Consider the following 19,251-nt stretch of genomic DNA (forward strand, 5'->3'; position numbering starts at 1 on the left):
GACATACTTCCAAATAAAAATGTGGGTGTATAAAAATCCTCTCAATCGGTAAAGACCGGTGAAAGACAAGCCATCAATAGAAAATGACAACCAATTAGAATATTTTTTTCATAAATTACCTTGAAGATAAATTATGTAAGATTTAGATAAGAGCTGTCCGTTCTTGCTATAATAGCTCAAAAATAGATAATGCAAACATATTGAAAATTTCACTCACATTACTTTTAGTCCGGTGGCTGAAGGGGGGGAATCGCCACCCGAGCTGTGAATTTATGAGACCAAGTTTTTCTAGACCAGTTTTTTGCGTAGATTCCGAATCTTGGTGGTGATCAGGCGTTTGAGGGGGCGTTTTCGAGATATAGGGGGTCAAATGTCTACAATGGGGGGGGGGGCTGATGTCATTATGTTGACGTAATATATTAATAAAACATAAATTTCTAAGACTGCCCATCTATAAATAAGTGTTTAAGATGCTCCTGGACAACTACTTTGATTTGTGGGGAGGTGGGGTGGGGACAGCAGGTATAAGGTGTGTGTGTGGAGGGGGGGGGCATTATGTTGACATAATATATTAATAAAACATAAATTTCTAGGGCTGCCAATTTTTAAATAAGTGTTTATGATGCCCCTGGACAGCTATTTTGATTTGTGGGGAGGTGGGGTGGGGGTAGCAGGTGTGCGTGTATGGATGGGGGAGGGTACATTTGGCGGGAAGTGAGTTCACGTTGATGATTTTCTTAGAGCTTGGTAAAAACATTATTTTTAATTCCACTGCACATCTCTAAATATGTGTATACGATTACCGTTGTATGGGGGAGGGTAAATGTATTTTGGGGGACAGAAACCACTTGGTTCAAAATTGACCTGAAAAGTGTTTTCTCGAGTTTTCGTTCAGTGCCAATATCGTCATTCAAAATATTAAATTATAATGGTACTTTTCGAGAGATCTGGAAATTTACATAAAAAACACATGTTTAGATATTAGTTTAATCTTATAATATGTGCGGGATAGATATCCTCTTGATGGCTGATCAACAGCCTGCGTATATCCTTTGGATATGCTTCAGTTACCCATTCATCTTGTTCCATCATTAATTTTGCGACCTGTCTCCATATTGTTGCAACATAATTATTGCGTTTAATGTGCAGCAAAAGACTACTCGGGCAAGATGGTAATAAAGAAAGAAAGTTTTGTTATTTTTCATCACAATTAAAATTTCTCCAGAAGATCTTTCTTCTAGTGTCATCTACAAACAATTTTTTCTAAACCAGCAATTACATCATCAGAAGCATCATTTGTCTATCCCAGCTCTTTAAAAATTCTTAGAAAGTTAGGATTATCTTGAAAAAGAAAGACAGATAGTCATTACCACTGAAAGCATGTACCGTAGGCCGAGATATTCTCGACACTTTCAATACTAATCTTGTTTGGATCAAAAAATATCAAGATTAGTATTGAAAGTGTCGAGAATATCCTAGAACTGACAACCTACCACAAGGACACCAAAATATCTTACCTACTCCTCTTCGCAATGCAAATTAATGGAGGTGCTGAAACAAATTGTATTTTGCATTCTTGCTCGGGCGAAATAGACATCCCAATCATTCTCTTCGCAAACGATGATCCAAATATACAAATTTTGATCGATAATGAGACGGGCAAAGGTAGAAAATATCGCGAAAGACGACTTACATCACTAGATGACGATAGAAAAAAGATTTTCTGGGTGAAAAAATAACAGACCTTTCTTTATTACCACCTTGCCGTATACGTGGTCTTTTGCTGCATGACTGGAATGAAGATTTACAATGTGAATTGGTTCCTGAAGCATATCCAAAGGATATGCGAGCTGTTGGCCAGCAACCAAGAAAATATTTATCTTGCTCATAGGAACTTTTGATTTTGAATCTTCTGATGAAGACTAATAAGAATAAACTAACAACTAAACATATCTCTGAGTTAATGTGTTTTTGATTTACATTTCCAGATCTCTTGAAAAGTACCATTATAATTTAATATTTTGAACGAAAACGCTATTGAGATACCACTTTAAGCTCAATTATGAACAAAATGAGTTCTGTCCACAAAATACATGTTGCCACCCGCCATCACCCGCATCGCCCCCCCCCCCCCAAGGCGGCCACTCACCCCGGCGTCACCCCCATACAATAGGAATCTTATAAACATATTTAGAGATGTTTCATCAAGCTCTTAGAAAATCTTCATTTAAATCAACGTGAATGCATTTCCTCGCCAATTTTATCCCCACCCCACCCCTCCACACGCACACACCTGCTACCCCCACCCCACCTCCCCATAAATCAAAACAGTTGTCCAGGGGCATCGTAAACACTTATTTTGAATGGGCAGTCCTAGAAATTTATGTTTTGTTAATATATAATGTCAACATAATGACATCACCCCCCCCCCCCCCATTGTAGACATTTGACCCCCTATATCTCGAAAACGCACCCCCAAACGCCTGATCACCAGCCAGATTCGAAATCTACGCAAAAAACTGGTCTAGAAAAACTTGGTCTCATAAATTCACAGCTCGGGTGGCGATTCCCCCCCTTCAGCCACCGGACTATTTATTCTGAGCCAAGTTATCACCGTTTGCAGTTTTGACAACATGTGTGCATTGGTTGTTTATTATCGTAACCACGGTACTGGTATATTCGAGACTTAGCCTCGCTTCTCCATTTCTAAATTAAATCATTAATTCATTTAGTGTTTGTATACACATTTGAACGATTTTTATCGTTAACTGCCTCACTAATTTCACCCGCATCCATAATAGTCTGGGGCTCAATGTGCAGTGGGGGTTGTCAATCAAATGAACACAACTAGTTTCATTAAGTATAACAATCGTTGTTAAACTAAATCGGGGGGATTTCAAGTGTTTTGGTTCTCTTTTTACGGTGCTAAGACCACCTAAAGATAAGTTTTAAATGTTCCTATTAGTAGAACAGGTTTTTTATATTTTAAGCTGACATTTTATTGCTTTAAATCTCCCTAATGCAAAATCGGAAAACTTTACCTTTCGACCTCCGGGCTTACAAAGAACAGAGGTGAATTTAGCAAGTCTATATTTTTATTGAAAAAGGGATTACTTTCGATCATTTTAAGCATGTTTTCATGATACAGGAATGGCTGCGCATTCACTTAGGGAGCAAATGACCCCATTTGACCTTTGACCCCGAATGTCTCGAAAACGCCCCAGCGGCCGGACTGGTTACAACTTGGCATCGTATTCTACGTAAAATTTTACTATATAACGGCTGGTTCTGGTTTTGTGCTCATTTGATGCCCCCACCCCACCCCAACACCCATACCCCCACCCCGAGCCTCTGGTCTGTAAACAAGAAATTATCGTCTGAAAGGATCATACACGCAATGTGCTGTTAAAGGGAGGCAATTCGGAAATAAATTGCGATTCAGATAGTGCCATTATCCAAGAATATGTACCTGTATGCCCCGCATTCTGGGGATAAGTGAAGGGGATGCAATATGACGCCTTGGGTTTCATAGGTTTGGAGTAGTTTTTGCACCCTCTCTAAACAGTCTATGAGTATGAATTGGGGAATGTAAATGAAATTAATATAATATATAGTGATAAACGGTACGTCAACAATTTACAACGGAATGGAGTAATAAATAATGATTACATTTTTTTTTTTACTATGCAATCATACATTTCTATTTCTGGCGATGCACTTAATACAATTTACAAAAATTCGTTAAAATTAATTTTGATTTTTGTTTTTATTAAAATTTCTTCTCGATCCCCCGCAAAATTAAAGGATACAATGTAATGGCCTCTTTTTAACCGAAAATTGACTATGATGGATTGTAACGAATTTATATCATAGTAGGTCTACATCATTTATAATTGGATTTTGGAAGCGAATAATCAGTTTTACTGTCTTTTGGTGCTATCATTGAATGACTTTTAGAAGTAGAGGTATATTAGTAATAATCCAACTTTATAATAAACCAAGCATGTGTCCTATATGAGTTTTGGTCTTAATTTCTTGTTGAATCATATTTTGGTTTTAAGTACCACAACAATCTCGTGACTAACAACATATTACAAATTATTATTTTTTTTTGTCAAAAAACATTTTTTGGTATGAACAAGAATCATTTTATTATAATCAATAGGCAAAATATAATAATTTATGACAAAATAAAAAAAAAAAATATCCCAAAATATATCATCCATTATATTTTTTTATTTTCAGATCAATTAACCGTCGTTTTGTCTTTTCGTTTTATTTTAGACCCAATCGCCAACTAGAACATATAATTTCTCATTAGCCTTGGTTTTATTATAAACCATGGCATTGATCCTTGGGGTGATAAAGTGTTTACGGTTATCTTCTTGGTCCTTTATTGCTACTCTGCAGAAAATTCCGCGAAGATAATATTTGCTCTTCCAGTGCCGCAACATCGGAATGACATGTTGACTTGTAAAGCGAGACTAAAGTTTTTCGGTGAATTATTGAAACCGGAAGCTCGATTCCTTGTTTTCCACTATCCAGACGTATATTGCCATGCCTATAATAGATTGAGACTGGAAAATCTAGGCTATAGTAATGGCGACTAAATGAAAAGATTTTAACACATCGTCTGCTAAAAGAGCAAATTCCTACAAATAACACTAAAACTAGGTATGTACATTTCATCAAAACACCAACCGTATAAAGACAGATAATTAGTTTATCAAATGATATACATGTTTGTTTAGTAAATTATTGGAAAGTAGATCATTAAACACAATCAATGCAAAATCCCACCATTTTTAGCCGTTGAGGCAGGCTAACAATGTGATGTCGTTTGATTATACATAATAATATAGTATATAGCTCGTCATTAGTACCTATACATCTCTGTCAGAAATAAGTGACTGACTTTGTGGATGTAGAAAAATCATCTGCTGCGCTCACATCTCCTGAGGCTGAGCCTTTGAGATAACTGATAAGACATATTTTGTGATACTGACAGATGTCAGAAACTGTATGCTTAAATTCAGAGGGAAATATTTGTAAATTGAATCAGTTTGTTTTGGTCCTACATGTAGGTTTGTAAATTATCTCTACTTGCTTGCTCACTACATGTCTAACACTATATTTACCGGTATTAAAATTCTAATAGATCAAATGATTTTAATGAGTAGAACATGTTAAAGTCTTGATGCCTCTGTAATTGCATTTTCATTAAAATATCATGTTTCTCACAGCTTAATACAAGCTTAATTATGTAGTCAAATTAATTATTTTTAAATAATTAATCTGACTACATAATTAAGCTGTAACATTTAATTAAGAAAACAAAATAAAAATACCAATGCTAGAAACCTCCTTTTTGCCGAAATTTGTTTGCACCAAGACACACTAGTTTAACAACTTTGCAAGCTTTTCACATGAAACCCAAATCTAAGGCCTTTAAAATCCTGGGGTTCTCGGTTTCAAAATCAGTTGCACATGTAAACACTCAACAAGCCAAGTGATGCCACATCTGAACGAAGACCAACGCAACAACGCTATCGGTTGGTTACAAGCAGGTGAATCCCAGACAGATGTAGCCAGGCTGCTGAATGTTTCCCAGAGCACCATTTCTCGCCTTTTGGATAGGTACCAGCAGTGAAATTCAACAAGTGACCGCCAAGGCTCAGGCCAAACAAGAGTGACCCCACCTGCCCTGGATCGTCACATCCGGTTACGTCATTTGCGGAAAGGGTTCAGAACAGCGACTTCTACTGCAGCAGCAATTCCTGGATGGCGTAGGATCTCAGACTAGACAGTCCATAGACACCTACGTGAAACCAGATTACGAACAGTTTGGTTCAGCGATGAGTCACGGTTCATGTTGCAACAAGTCGATGGTAGAGCGAGAGCATACCAACGACGAAATGTTACTGTGCGTCAGGCGCTCAAGAGCGCTCACTCGCAATAAAAAAAAATGACTGATCATATTTGCTATGCCATAATTAGCTGGGATTTCCTACGAATTGCAGTATGTGAAGTCAGCTTAATATTACTGAGACCTGCTTTATACTATATAGTGAACTACTTTTTAATAAGACCAGAGATTATAATAAAAAGTAGAGACCTACGCCCTATGCAAGGTATTATATGTTGGTTTGGTGTAAATTACATTAATTTAGGTTCACATGGTGCTTTAATCTTGCCAATAATTTTAGTAAAATCATTGTAGCACTCTGACCACTCCCCACCCCATCTTCTAACAAACCACTATATACAGTATACACATTGACTAGATTATATAGTATATCATAGTACTAGGCCTTATTATATAATCAGTGCCAAAGGTTAATCAGTAATATCTATTTATATTTCAACATGTAACTATGAGTTAATTACATTGATCAGTGGTTTGTCTTATGTCATATTCAGCTGGTATTACTGTCACATGATTAACCTATTCACTCTCATCATACATACATGCAATATGTGAATGTTGAAGATCATATTATAGGAAATCAGAATATTCTGTTTACAAAATCATCATTTGTGGATAGCTTTACAACTCTGTGTGTGCTTCATGATTATAAGTGTAGTACTAGTCAAGGTTTATTGAAAAGATTACCAGTCTTGTTTTTCTGACAGGTAAGAAAATAAAATATCAAACTTCTCCACATTATCATTGTTATACATGTACATTGCACATAACATCTTACACTGCTATACATAAGAATTTGTGCTTTTGGAGCACTATGTCTTAATGGTGAATGTATGTCTTTGTAACTAGTTACTTTGGAGATGTTTATTATTTATGAGTGTAGTCCTACAGAGAAAGTATGATCAAAAACTGGCTCAACAAGGAATATGCATATCCCATCCTAGTTATAGATATTTCTTTATACTATTGCCCTCCAGTGATCTCAGTATGAATGTTGCTTCGGGTTGTGGTTATTCAAGTTTCAGGCAAATTTATGTATTTTTATGACTTCTTATATCCCAAATTTGGTATGTAAATGTACAATGTATGTTGATTGAGTGATGCTTGTTCAAAGAGAGAGAGAGAGAGAGAAATGGGGTTTAACGTCCACTCGTCACAAACTAGGTCATTTTGGGACTAACATGGTTTTAATTTTTATTACAATAATTCGGTTGCGCGTAGGGGTCTTTAGCAGTGGGAGGACCTAGAGAAAACCCACAAGGTTGGACAGGCGACCCTACTCCTTGTCGCGTACAACCAGGGATTCAAAACCACGCCAGTTGACTCAATGACAGACCTTATGATACAGCTCATACTTGTTCAATTCAAATAGAGATACCTTATTGGTACTGATGAACAAGCTGTATTTCGTTTTGCAGTGTTCGTTCTTCCCACATTGTTGATAAATTGTGATTATGCTGTGGAGATATTTCTTTTTATAAAATTAGCTTAAGTATCTGATAATTTGAGCCTGGCTGTCAGTAGGTTCATGTATGCAGGAGAAAAAAATGCAGTGTTAATAAAATGGATGACAGAATGCAGTTATTTTGATTATTCTGTGGATTATGTGTATGTGATGAGAGAGATTAGTTTACATGACAGCATAACTGATTGTACTTTTAGAGAATTTACAGCAGTTTTGACAAAGTGTTGATTTTCATCAATAGTCATTTATCACCTCAACCCCTTCAATTAACAGACTTGTCTATTTCACTTCTATAGCAGGTGTAGGTGTAATTAATAATATGGTGCTTCTGGTTCTCTCAACATACATGTATTGATTATCTAATTGGAGCTCCAGTTTTATGATTGTAATTAATTACATCTTTCTTCATTGATGATCTATCATTTTCATACTTGTTGTTATCATATTGTGAAACAGGCATGGTACTCGACTAAGCCACAATACTGTATAGCAGTGATTATCTGTTGATGATCAGCTCATATTGGTTATAGGACGAACTTCTAGATATTGCTTGTTAGTTCATTCAAGTAAGCTATTTTTGATCAATAGTTTATACAGAGAGGGTTAATAGGGTCACCAGATTTCAGCAGTTGTACGATTGTTTTTAATAGGCTTGGTGGATGGAGTACTGAAGGGGTGTTCATACTTTTGGCAACCATCAGACACTATTTGCTTGAAAACTGTCGATAAAAAAAAGCTTTAAAAAGTAAGCTTCACTTAGTTATGTTACTTTAAATAGAATTCTATCACAGATTAGATATAGATTGTTTCATGGATTAGATAGGATTCTATCACAAATTAGATAGATTCTTTCACAGATTAGATATGATTCTTGCACAGATGAAGCAAACAAGAATTGTAAGAAGTTTTGGTGATTCATCTGAACCATTGCAAAACTGTCAAAAGATTTCTATGAAGGTGGGATTGGGCAGGGGGAATGGACTAAAGTCTCTCAAAGGGGTTGTTTTAAACATTTAAAGTACTGATATCTCTTTCTGAAAACAGTATTACTTAAGTTAATAACTGCCTGGGTGCTTTCAAAAATCTCTCTGCGCTGGAGCATTGCTTATTTGCTTATTACAAATGTTGTTGTTTGTATTTTTCAGTCTTCCACTAGCCAATGTTTTTGAGTGGTTGTGTTCTTCTACTCAGCTGTATGAACATATTACACGCTGTCACTGCCCAACAGCAGGTGTCACCAAAAATACAGAAATTAAAGCAGTCATGTAAAGACGGGAAAGAATGTCCCCAGGTTTTTGATAAAGACGATTTAAAAAAGCGATTGACTCCTCTCCAATATAGAGTAACACAGGAGAGGGGCACAGAAAGGTTAGTGTATTGTTATATACCAATCTAATTGTCATGTACATACTGTTATTCTGTCGTGATTCTACGTCTGTTGAGACATAAGCATTATATATATATACCTGGATAAGAAGATACATGTATCTACATAATCAAAGCATTCAAAACTTTTGGGGAATTTTCTGTAGGAAGGGTTTTGATTGGTTCATAGATCTAGAGTCGGTCAATCAAATTGCATGCAATTGGGTGAGCCAATTACAGACATGTTTTTACACTGAGATATAAAACGGAACAAAATCTGTGTAAATTTTAATTAGACTGACGAACGTAATGGGCATTGGGTGTCTATGGGAGGGTGATTAAGGCATTTATAGAACCTATGAGATCAGAAGATGTTGTGTCTTAAAAGTTACAATAAACATAATAATTTAGTACACTGCAGAGGGTGGAAAGTGCACCTCTTCACCTCTCTCTCTGGAACTGCCCTTGATGTACAGTAACAACAGGAATCATTTTGGACATGAACCTCAACATAATTCTACGAAAATAGAAAAGTAACAAATATTTATTACATGTAGTTAATTTATATGAACTCTTGTAATGGGATGTGGTATTAGGTGTTCTTAAGAGCAATGGCATATACAAGAAATCGGAAAAGGGTGAGTCAAAAACCCTGCAATTAGTGCAATGTGCACAACATGTTAATCACCCCTTTGAAAAAAGGGGTGAGAACTTCAAAATGTGCTATTCATCCTGAACGTTATTTTATAATATCTATTTCAGTGCCTTCTCTGGAGAATATATAAACAAAAAAGATGAGGGTGTATATAATTGTGTTGTGTGTGGAACTCCACTATTTTCATCAGATACCAAATACAACTCCAAATCAGGTTGGCCGTCCTTTAATGATGTCTTGAGTAAAGAGCAAATAGCCTTAAAAACAGATGTCTCGCATAGTAAGTAAAAGTTTTAATTTTCTGTTGATGTATACTATAATGAAATTTGTAGGAAAACATTTATTTACAAGTCCTTCATTCATGTTAACCCTTAGATACATGTACCAGTCTCAAATATAACAATTGACATCAAATTACCGAAGCTTCTTGTATTTACTTCAGTTTATTTCAGTTTTTAAAGCATATATTGCTTATTTAATAGCTTTCATTAACACTCAAATGTTCAATACCAGGTACGATTTTATTTACTGCTAAACTTTAAATAGCAAGCATTTCAACACTTGATTGACTTTGTATCATATTCCACATGGTCACTGTTTACTATTAGCCATCTATTAGTGATGATAAAAATGCATCAGTAATTGGCTAATTGGTACCTAATGAGTTCACTAAAGTAGAGAGGAAACTACATGTACATGTAGGTGTTCAAAGAAAAGGCGATTATGAGACTTTTAGATTTACCTGTAGGTATTAGTTTGCCGTCTTCATTAGCCCAGTTCGGAGCAGAACAGTATGACGTTAAACGGTTAAACCCCATTTCATTTCATTTGGTTTAAGTTTGAACTGCGATCTTCTTAGAAAAGATACCATAAAGCATTTGTATAACATTGTAAATCTTATTCCCTCATTAAAATTCTAATTTTATCTCCGACAGTGTAATGAACAACTTTGTTGCTTTGTCAATGGGGCTCCGATTTGTTGATATTTGTAGCTAGATTTTGATATTAATCAGGAAGTAATGATCTGTATTGAAAGGAAAGTGAATGTTCCTAGTGAAGAAGTCATTTATATAAAGATATCATAATTATTGTTTTGAAAATGTAAATCTCTTTGATCCAAGTCAAAATTAAGGATTGAATTAGGTTGTTCTGAATACTAGTGTGTTTTGAAATATTCAGTTCAAGTCAGGTTGTTTACTAATTATAGTTCTGTTTCGGGCTTGATCTTTTTTACTTCGAAACATAAAATCAGCTTTATGTCAACATGGGTCTAAAATTTAAATGTAGGCAGAAGCCCAGAAAAACAAATAAACATTTTTTTCTTACCTAACTCAAAGAGGCTTAAAGATACATTATGGGAGATTCAATAACGAGTTGGCTGTTCTCACTATAATAGTTAAAAACTAGATAATGTAAATGCAATTTGCTGAAAATTTCATAAAAATTGATCCACTATGAACTGAGAAGAAAGCGATTGAAATTTCCGCCTAGCCTCGATCATCATTACTAAAGTCAGTAAAATAAACAGCATAGTCTTGATTATCCATTTAATCGTTAAATCGTGAAGGAAATTTATTCAGTAAATCGGCTCATAATCCACTAAAGATCGCAGGCTAGTGATGCCATCGAGAGTTGATTATGGTCTGGATAAGTTAATTAATATCTAATTATTAATTTAGATAACATTTCAGGCCTAAAGAAAGACCTGTAATAGACAGATTTAGCTCTTGCATAATGTATGTTTAATCATTTTAATTTTAAATAGGAAATGATATAGGCAGATCATCAGGCGTATGTCTTCTCTTGTCTAGATGCAAATTTAGGTTCTGATTTGATTTTTTTATTTTCATCAGACATGAAGCGTATAGAAGTTACATGTTCTCAATGTGGAGCTCATCTTGGTCATTTATTTGATGATGGTCCTCAACCTACTGGACAAAGATACTGTATTAATTCAGCTGCTCTTCACTTTCAACCTGAACAAAAATCAAACTCTAATATCAATAAAGAGAACAAATCAGAACTGTAAAACAACTGTTTTTGAACATACAATAAAAGATTAACTGTTGTCATTGTTGTTTGTGTTTGTTAGACCGATATGTATTAATGTTAGGTTTATTTATGATTACAAATGAAAGTAGATTAAATTCTCCGTACCAGCAGGTAGCCACCTCTGTTTATTTCAATTATGTATGTCCAATATTTCATTCAACCAGAAGTTTAGATTTATGCAAATTACTCCCACAAATATCAGGGTTTTTATATTGAAATATAAAAGAGTTAAACTTAGCTGGTATGCTCATGATTGCAAAAATCACTTTTGAGAAAATATTGCTGTAAAAACATAAAACATGTCAAATGAGCTGTGCTTAACCAGACAAGCTTTTACACCCCTAAAGCTTAACCAATCTGTCTACACAGGTTATCTTCCATTGCAACCACAGGGTATGTGTGTCAAGATTGCACTTAGATCCCTTGGAACCACATTTAGTTCCTCACTTAGAAAAACACTATAGTTAGTTCTTGCGGGCAGTGATTATCATTCACAATAAAGAAGAATCTCTCAGAATTGGTCAATTAATCTAAATGCTGAACCCAAGAAATAGCCCATTTGAGTGACAAACCTAGAAAATATCCTTCGCACTTATAAGGCCAGGAAAACTTCTTTTCTTACTTATAAGCCGAAGTTAGTTAACCGTTCTTACTGAAAATCCCAGTAACACAGCTGTTAAGTCATGTAAACACACTTCTGACTGATAAGCTCAGTAAAACACGCCTCTGACTGATAAGCCCAGTAAAACACCCCTCTGACAGATAAGCCTAATAAAACACCTTTCTAACTGGTAAGCCCTGTAAAACACTCTTCTGACTGATAAGCCCAGTGAAACACCCTTCTGATAAACCTAGTAAACACTCTTCTTACTGATAACCCTAGTAAGACACCCACACTTTTGAGTGATAATCACTGTAGTGTAAAACACCCTTCTTATTGAAAAGCCTGTAAACACCCTTCTGAAAGATAAACTATTCTTACTGATAAGGCCAGAAAACATCCTTCTGAACAATAATCAAGTAAAATGCGCTTCTGACAGATAAGCCAGTAAAACAACCATCTGACTGATAAACCCAGTAAAACACCCGCCTGACTTATAAGCCCAGTAAATAGCTTTCTGACTCTAAGCCGAGTAACACACTCTTCTTACTAATAAGCCTAGTAAACACTCTTCTTACTGCGAAGCCCTGTAAGACACACTTCTTACTGATAAGCCCTGTAAGACACACTTTTTTCTGATAAGCCCTGAAAAACAAGATTCCTGTAGTAAAACACCCTTTTTACTGATAAGCCCAGTAAACACCATTCTGACTAATCAACCCTGTCAACACCTTACTGACATATAAGCCCTGTAAACACCATTCTGACTAATCATCCCTGTCAACACCTTTCTGACAGATAAGCCCAGTAAACAATCCTTCTGATGGGTTTACAGTCATAAACCTAGGTAATGGCACTCCCTACTGGTAAATCTAGGACTCGGCCTTTTCACTGATGGACCCTAGTAAACATCTTTCTCACAGATGAATCAAGGAAACACATGCATCAAGGCATCTTAAACATTCATCTTACTGAGCCCAGTTACAAATGAGAGGGATTTTTGCTGATCTAACAGCTTAGTATATTTTACACAATCTGATACAACTTACTAATTTTGTGCATTATTTTTAAGTTTCGTTGTAAAGACAATCTTGGCAGCAAAGAAATGCAGGAAAACCAAACTTTGAAATGAAATTGTTGGCATATAAATATTGGTAATTGGGTATATTTTTTCAGGTATGCAAAGAGTGGAATTAAAGTGTGCAGATTGTGGATCTCATCTAGGACATGTGTTTGATGATGGACCCAAACCAACTGGTATTAGATACTGTGTGAATTCAGCATCATTAGACTTTAAAAAACACACCACAGTATAATTTACTTGGGTATCGCCATCTTTTAAAACTCAAAAATTTTTTGTGGATTACTAATCCATGAAGATTTTGTGTTTTATAGTATTTCACCTTTTTATGATCTGTGGAGATTAGAAATATCATTATTTAATGCATTAATCCTTTAAATACTGTGTACAGTCATTGAACTTTAATAACACTTGTATTATGTTAATTAAAAAATAACCTGTTTAGACCTGTATACATGGATGCTATTAACTATTTAAATTTAAGGGTGCTGACATGTAGTTTTTAGGGTATTTTTTTAAGAGGGACCCACATGTGACATATACCCTAAATTTAAATATATAATAACTTTCAACTTACGAGAATAAACATAATCACAATAGAGTTAATCATAGTCTCCTTTTTCCATCTAAAATTGAATCAAGAGAACCATTTCAACACCCTGAGAACTTAGTTTTGTATTTGTTAAAGCTGCTGATGGCCATTTGCATCTTTCTGATAATAGCTAAATTTCAACTCAAAGTGATTATTTAAAATTTTATTTAGAAAACAAAATATCAATGGTTGATAATCTCCCGGCTTAGATTCAATTGAATGAAAAAGTTTTTACCAGACATTTATAGGTGAGCGCTAGGATGTCTATGTTTAATAGTATATTGTCTACAGCAGATGCTTACTGTTATGACATTTTCACTTCATCATATTCTTTTAAATATTGAACAGAATTGAACCATTTTTGGATTAATTTTCCTTATAGAGATTTAACCTTCACAGCATTATAGTTTGCTGAAGGATTAAAAATCCCTCAAATGATGATAAGAGAATTTAAGTTAATTGCATATCAGATTCTTGTTTATAAATTTGTTAAGAATTGGTTTGTTCTGCATAATATGAGATATTGTTGTAAAGCAAAGCTTCACTGTGACACTAACAATTTATTATATGGAAATTATGTCTCCTTTATTCTTGTTTAATTGCATGTTGACATAAATTTTTACCCCAGAAAATCTTTGATTCGAAAATTTTGTCTGAGAATGGAAAAGGTATTAGTTGTGAAAATTTAGGAAAATGGCAAATTTGTGTGTGTCAGTTTATTGTCTGTGCTTTGTGATCTCATATGATGTGCTGATATCAATTTGTAAATCTCATCTGATGTGCTGATATCAATTTGTAAATTAATCTGATGTGCTGCTATCAATTTGTAAATCTCATCTGATGTGCTGATATCAATTTGTAAATCTTATCTGGTATACTGATATCGATTGGAAATGTCTTTGCCAAATATTGTTTTGTGACAAGGCTCTTTACATTTCTGTGCTGTTGTTTTTTTTTTCGGGATGCCAAAGATAAATGAATGTTAAATGATTGATATCAATTTAAGAGTAGATAAATTTAGTTGAATAATTAATACATTATAACAATTCAAGTTAACGATTTATAAATGAATGGTGCTAATAACTTATCTAGTGATATTTTGTCCTTAGAAACCGGTGTTTTAAATACTTTAATTAGTAAACCAGGCTTGTCTGGGCCAGTCTCCGTAGATGTTATATGTCTTTAATAAGGAGACTGTTCCAGGTTGGCCTGTGTGATCCTGCTGTATAATCAACCAAATAAAACCTATTATTATTTATTAAAGCTCAACTCTACTCAGTAAGGATGTGGAAAAAGACTGGGGCAATGCAAGAGTTATCTCCCATTGCTTATCCAGATGTTCCTAAATTTTTAAAAGTATGTTTTGCACTTTAGTTCCAAAAACAATTTCAGTGTTCTCAGATTTAAAAGGCAGTGTTGCTAGAATGCCTGATACCACTTCTTATTTGAGGAGTTCAAATAGCTAAAATAAATTGGTTATACTTCTGTATATCAGATAAGTTGTATGACTTAAATGGCGACTTGAAGAACGAACGTATGAAGGGTAGAGTTGTCCTTTAATGTCTGCTATTTTTATTAAAATGGTATGATATTGGTAAATTTATGAAATGAATTGTATGGAAAGGTCTTCCCCATAGTATACTTTAATGTAAATACCCTGTAGATAATATGTTGGTTGTTTAGATAGAACGTACATAGTAGAAGAATTTAACAAATGTTGTAGTGTTCAAATATTTCAATTAGTTTAAGTTAAAAGATGTTATAGAATATTAGAATAACTGTAAATATGTAAGTGAAAAGATACCACAATATTCAAATATTACAATTAATATAAATAAGATATATATGCATAGCAGAATTCAGATATGAAAGTTATATGAGACTAAGCCAACATTTAGGGATAACTTGAATCCAAAAATATCATGATGGTAGCAATTGTTTAGTTATTATGACAAATTGCCATGTTATTTCGAAATACTCAAAATATACATGGTAAATATAAATATCTTGTAGTTTACATAGTTTTGAAAATAGTAAAGTAGGTCTAGATGAGAGCTAAATTCCTGGTTTTGATTTGCACATTTTAATTTTTACAAGTCATTAATGGGACAAACGTACAATATCAAGCTTAATACATTTACCTGTTTATTCATATATTTATGTGTGTATTCTAATCTTAAGGTTTAACAGAGGTCAATTTTAAAGATTATTTAATATATAAATTATAATTATTTATTTATAATAACACAAATTAATTGGACTAGAACTTGCAAATAAGTTGAGAGGGACTGGTCCAAATGGTTGAGCAAAGGCTCTGCACTTAATAAAGCATACTCATTACTTTTAAATAATTATTTTGGATTCTTCACATGTGAAAAATGCCTGGCACTTTCCCTTTCATTTTATAGAAATGTCATATCAAATACAATATAGTCAACAATTTATGAATGAAATATTTATGTGTTATTTTAATGAAACTTAATTTATAGAATGTTACATTGAAATAATGCCATAGTATGTTAAAACATTTTCCCTAAATATGTAATTAGGAACAGATTTTGTATATATGTCTTTATTATCTCCATTATTTTAACTAATTTCTCTCAGACATTTTGATAAACTTTATCATTATTTAGATGTTAGGATTGTTTAATATAATCTGTTTACAAGTTTTATTTTCTCTTTATTAAACTATTTGTATATATACATTTATCTATTTCTGTATATTTACTTAGTTTAATATAACTTACATTTTTAATATTACCCTTACACATATCCTAGAGATTTCACCATGACCTTTTTCTTATAAACCTACAGTAATAATTTTAAAATTTCATTGGGTGTTGCATAGGGTAAGACTTAAAATCATATTTATTTTGCATTATCTTATTACTCTTTTTGATCTGAATACTTTTTACATTTGCTATTAAAGCTGTCTAAAAATATACAGCAGCAGCCATGATTGATCATAAATATGACTACTAGAGTTTGATTGCATAAAACCTTCAAATGGAAACAAATTTTTGTGTTGAGTTAGACAAATTGTTTGGTTTAATTTGGGTTTTCTATCATTTGTTTTGTGGATATGTTGATATTTGTTTTGCAAAAGTTATTATAGGGTAATGTAATAAGCTTTAGATCTTTATTATTCACTTTATTTTGACAGCCTGACTACATGTGCATTCACTATTAATACAGCAATGTTTACAGGACTAAAACCATATAAATGAGCCATATATATGGGCACTGCGGTAGTTAGGTATGACTATATATATAGAGGCTTGCTAGAAAGAAGTTTTTGTTTTGTTTTCTATCCTTTTGTGTTTGAAGGTGTTTTATGATTGTTGTCCTCCTTACATATTCATGAACTCCATGGGGATACTCTATTGAATGTTCCGGAATTAAATTGTCTCAATTCCAAAAATAGTGTCAATCGAGTGAAAAGGAGAATTTTGGAGTACAACGCATGTGCCGACTGCATAAAAAATATCTTAACCAATCATGACAGCTGAAACATATTTGTTACTTAAAATACGTCACAATTTCATTTATTCTGTTTTATTTCTCTGTAACTTTAGAATGGCCATGTATATGAAATTGAAAATACATATCAGCCATATTTGGAAACAAATATGGTTAGTACAGTTTGATTATGAAAACCGTTCAGATACATGTAGATGTAAAATCTGGTATTTATTTAGCTAGATTTTATTTTGATTTTCTATATCAGTTGTTATTTTATTATGTTATATTATGGTTGTTTTATTTTGTAGATAAGCTTTGTTTTAGTTGCTGTATAATAGTAGCCTTAATTTATTTCATGATTTTTTGTTGTTAATTTTGTTAAATATAGAAATGTGCATTGTGTGATAAATAAACCATTTATTTCTTTATTAATACAGTGAGGTAGTTTAATGAAATCTAACAAATATATAACTATGTTTAATATGTGTTTTAAAGATTCATAAGATTAACAGAATTTGCATAAAATAAATTAAAGAGGTATTACAACTTTCCTGAATGAATGATTAGTTTCGTATTAAAACACCCCTTTATATTTGCAGATTGATTGAACATACCTCATGTAGATCAGAGCTAATCAAAATTATCTTTTTTATGGAGGTACAAAGATCCTCAAAGTGCCCATTGCTCTTTAGGATTTTGGTTAAGAATATTTATTTCATTTTTACAGATGTTAGTATACTTGAATTGAATTTTATTATATGAAAGCAATAGTATGACATATATTACATTAGTTGTTATTAACCCTTTGACAACCAAGTTCCTGAATGTTCCACTGCCTATTCATTGGTTTCCTGGGGCCAAGACGTCCATGTCTTGACTGAAACAAGTGAAGGTCGTGGATGAAGAACCAACTGCTCATATTATGGACAGTACAATTAATGTTGCTTTTTTGGCATTAACATATGATGTAAATAAGTGAAAGTTGCAAAAGTTTCTCTGGCCCCTGGTATTATGGGCACAACAATGTCACAGGCTTCAAATCTGGGCACAAATATTTAAAGGGTTAAATTTAAACTAACGGGTACATTGTACTTAAATGGGATTATCTGTTAATAATTAGAGAAATACATAGATGGGGTACTGATTGGTTGTAGCTGTTTATCCCAATCGCTTTAAGTTGGAACTTACATGTGCATGCTATTAATTTATTTATACTTACTAACAATGAAATAACTTATATTTATAAAAATTAACATTTGACTATGCATTTGATATAATGTGTGTTGTGTATAGACAGAGGGTGGTCATAAAACTTGTGACATAAAGTTGTTGTTTATTTCATATTTATGAATTCAGAGGGTACTTAAAACAGAATATAAAAAAAATTGATTATTTAGGTAGAAATTGTCAGGGATTAGATATTTGGCTGGTGGTTAAATAAAAAAAAATGCCATATTTTCCTGGAAGTCTGGAAAAATGTCTTTTTATTTCATACATATAATTCATATATCTGGCAGAAGATTTATAAGTCACTACCTTTATCAACCTTGGTTTTACCCCAAGCTGAATATAATCCATGTTGTTGTCATTGTAAATAAGTTAACTTTGGTACAAGAAGCAATGTCCTGGAACATGAAGAAAAGAACCCTTGTACTTATAGACATTTATTCCAAGTTTGTATGTATCCAAAACTTTTTGGCTCAATTTTGTCTATCTTGGCTCTTGGAACTTGACAATTTCTCTTTTGTCAAATTATTGGTTGCATGCTTTTTTTCTCCCTTAATGTATTTAATTTCTATAAATAAGAGGCTTTAATAGAAATGTTAGATTAGAATATCTTGTGATATTGTTATTATTATTATATATTAGAACAGGTATGTTTGTATCACCTTGTATTATATAGTATATTATATTAGAGTGTATTTTGTTTAGATTTTACCACACACCTTGTTCTAGTATGTGCAATAAACTTTTATAAAATTGGCTTTATTTTTTTTGTATTGTTAGCTTGAAACCACCACAAGTCACATGACTGAAGCAATGGTTCAA

The 19,251-nt window shown here is 33.3% G+C and overlaps 1 protein-coding gene across 5 annotated transcripts; it reads left to right on the forward strand.

The window, feature by feature from the left end:
* The first annotated feature begins 4,567 nt into the window (after positions 1–4,567).
* Positions 4,568–19,186, forward strand: LOC126821669 (methionine-R-sulfoxide reductase B3, mitochondrial). 5 transcript variants are annotated; one of them, XM_050550150.2, is made up of 5 exons: positions 4,580–4,674; positions 8,042–8,136; positions 8,537–8,759; positions 9,519–9,691; positions 11,265–11,479. In XM_050550150.2, the coding sequence occupies exons 3-5, from the start codon at positions 8,551–8,553 to the stop codon at positions 11,438–11,440; spliced, it is 558 nt and encodes a 185-aa protein (XP_050406107.1). In that variant the 5' UTR covers positions 4,580–4,674; positions 8,042–8,136; positions 8,537–8,550; the 3' UTR covers positions 11,441–11,479. The 5 variants fall into 5 exon arrangements, with proteins under 5 accessions (XP_050406102.1, XP_050406107.1, XP_050406122.1 ...); XM_056102428.1 differs by lacking the exons at positions 4,580–4,674; positions 11,265–11,479 and adding exons at positions 6,524–6,633; positions 13,241–19,186; XM_050550159.1 differs by lacking the exon at positions 4,580–4,674 and adding an exon at positions 6,535–6,633.
* The last annotated feature ends 65 nt before the right edge of the window (positions 19,187–19,251 follow it).

Source organism: Patella vulgata, chromosome 1 (assembly GCF_932274485.2).
Source record: "Patella vulgata chromosome 1, xgPatVulg1.2, whole genome shotgun sequence".
Classification (NCBI taxonomy): domain Eukaryota; kingdom Metazoa; phylum Mollusca; class Gastropoda; family Patellidae; genus Patella; species Patella vulgata.

What these genes read in the sequence shown, in the direction of transcription:
- LOC126821669 (XM_050550145.2), top strand. Translation starts at nt 8,551, where the DNA reads ATGTTTTTGAGTGGTTGTGTTCTTCTACTCAGCTGTATGAACATATTA. An exon ending in CAGGAGAGGGGCACAGAAAG is followed by an intron (nt 8,760 to 9,518) that starts GTTAGTGTATTG and finishes TATCTATTTCAG; the next exon opens with TGCCTTCTCTGGAGAATATA. An exon ending in AAAAACAGATGTCTCGCATA is followed by an intron (nt 9,692 to 11,264) that starts GTAAGTAAAAGT and finishes TATTTTCATCAG; the next exon opens with ACATGAAGCGTATAGAAGTT.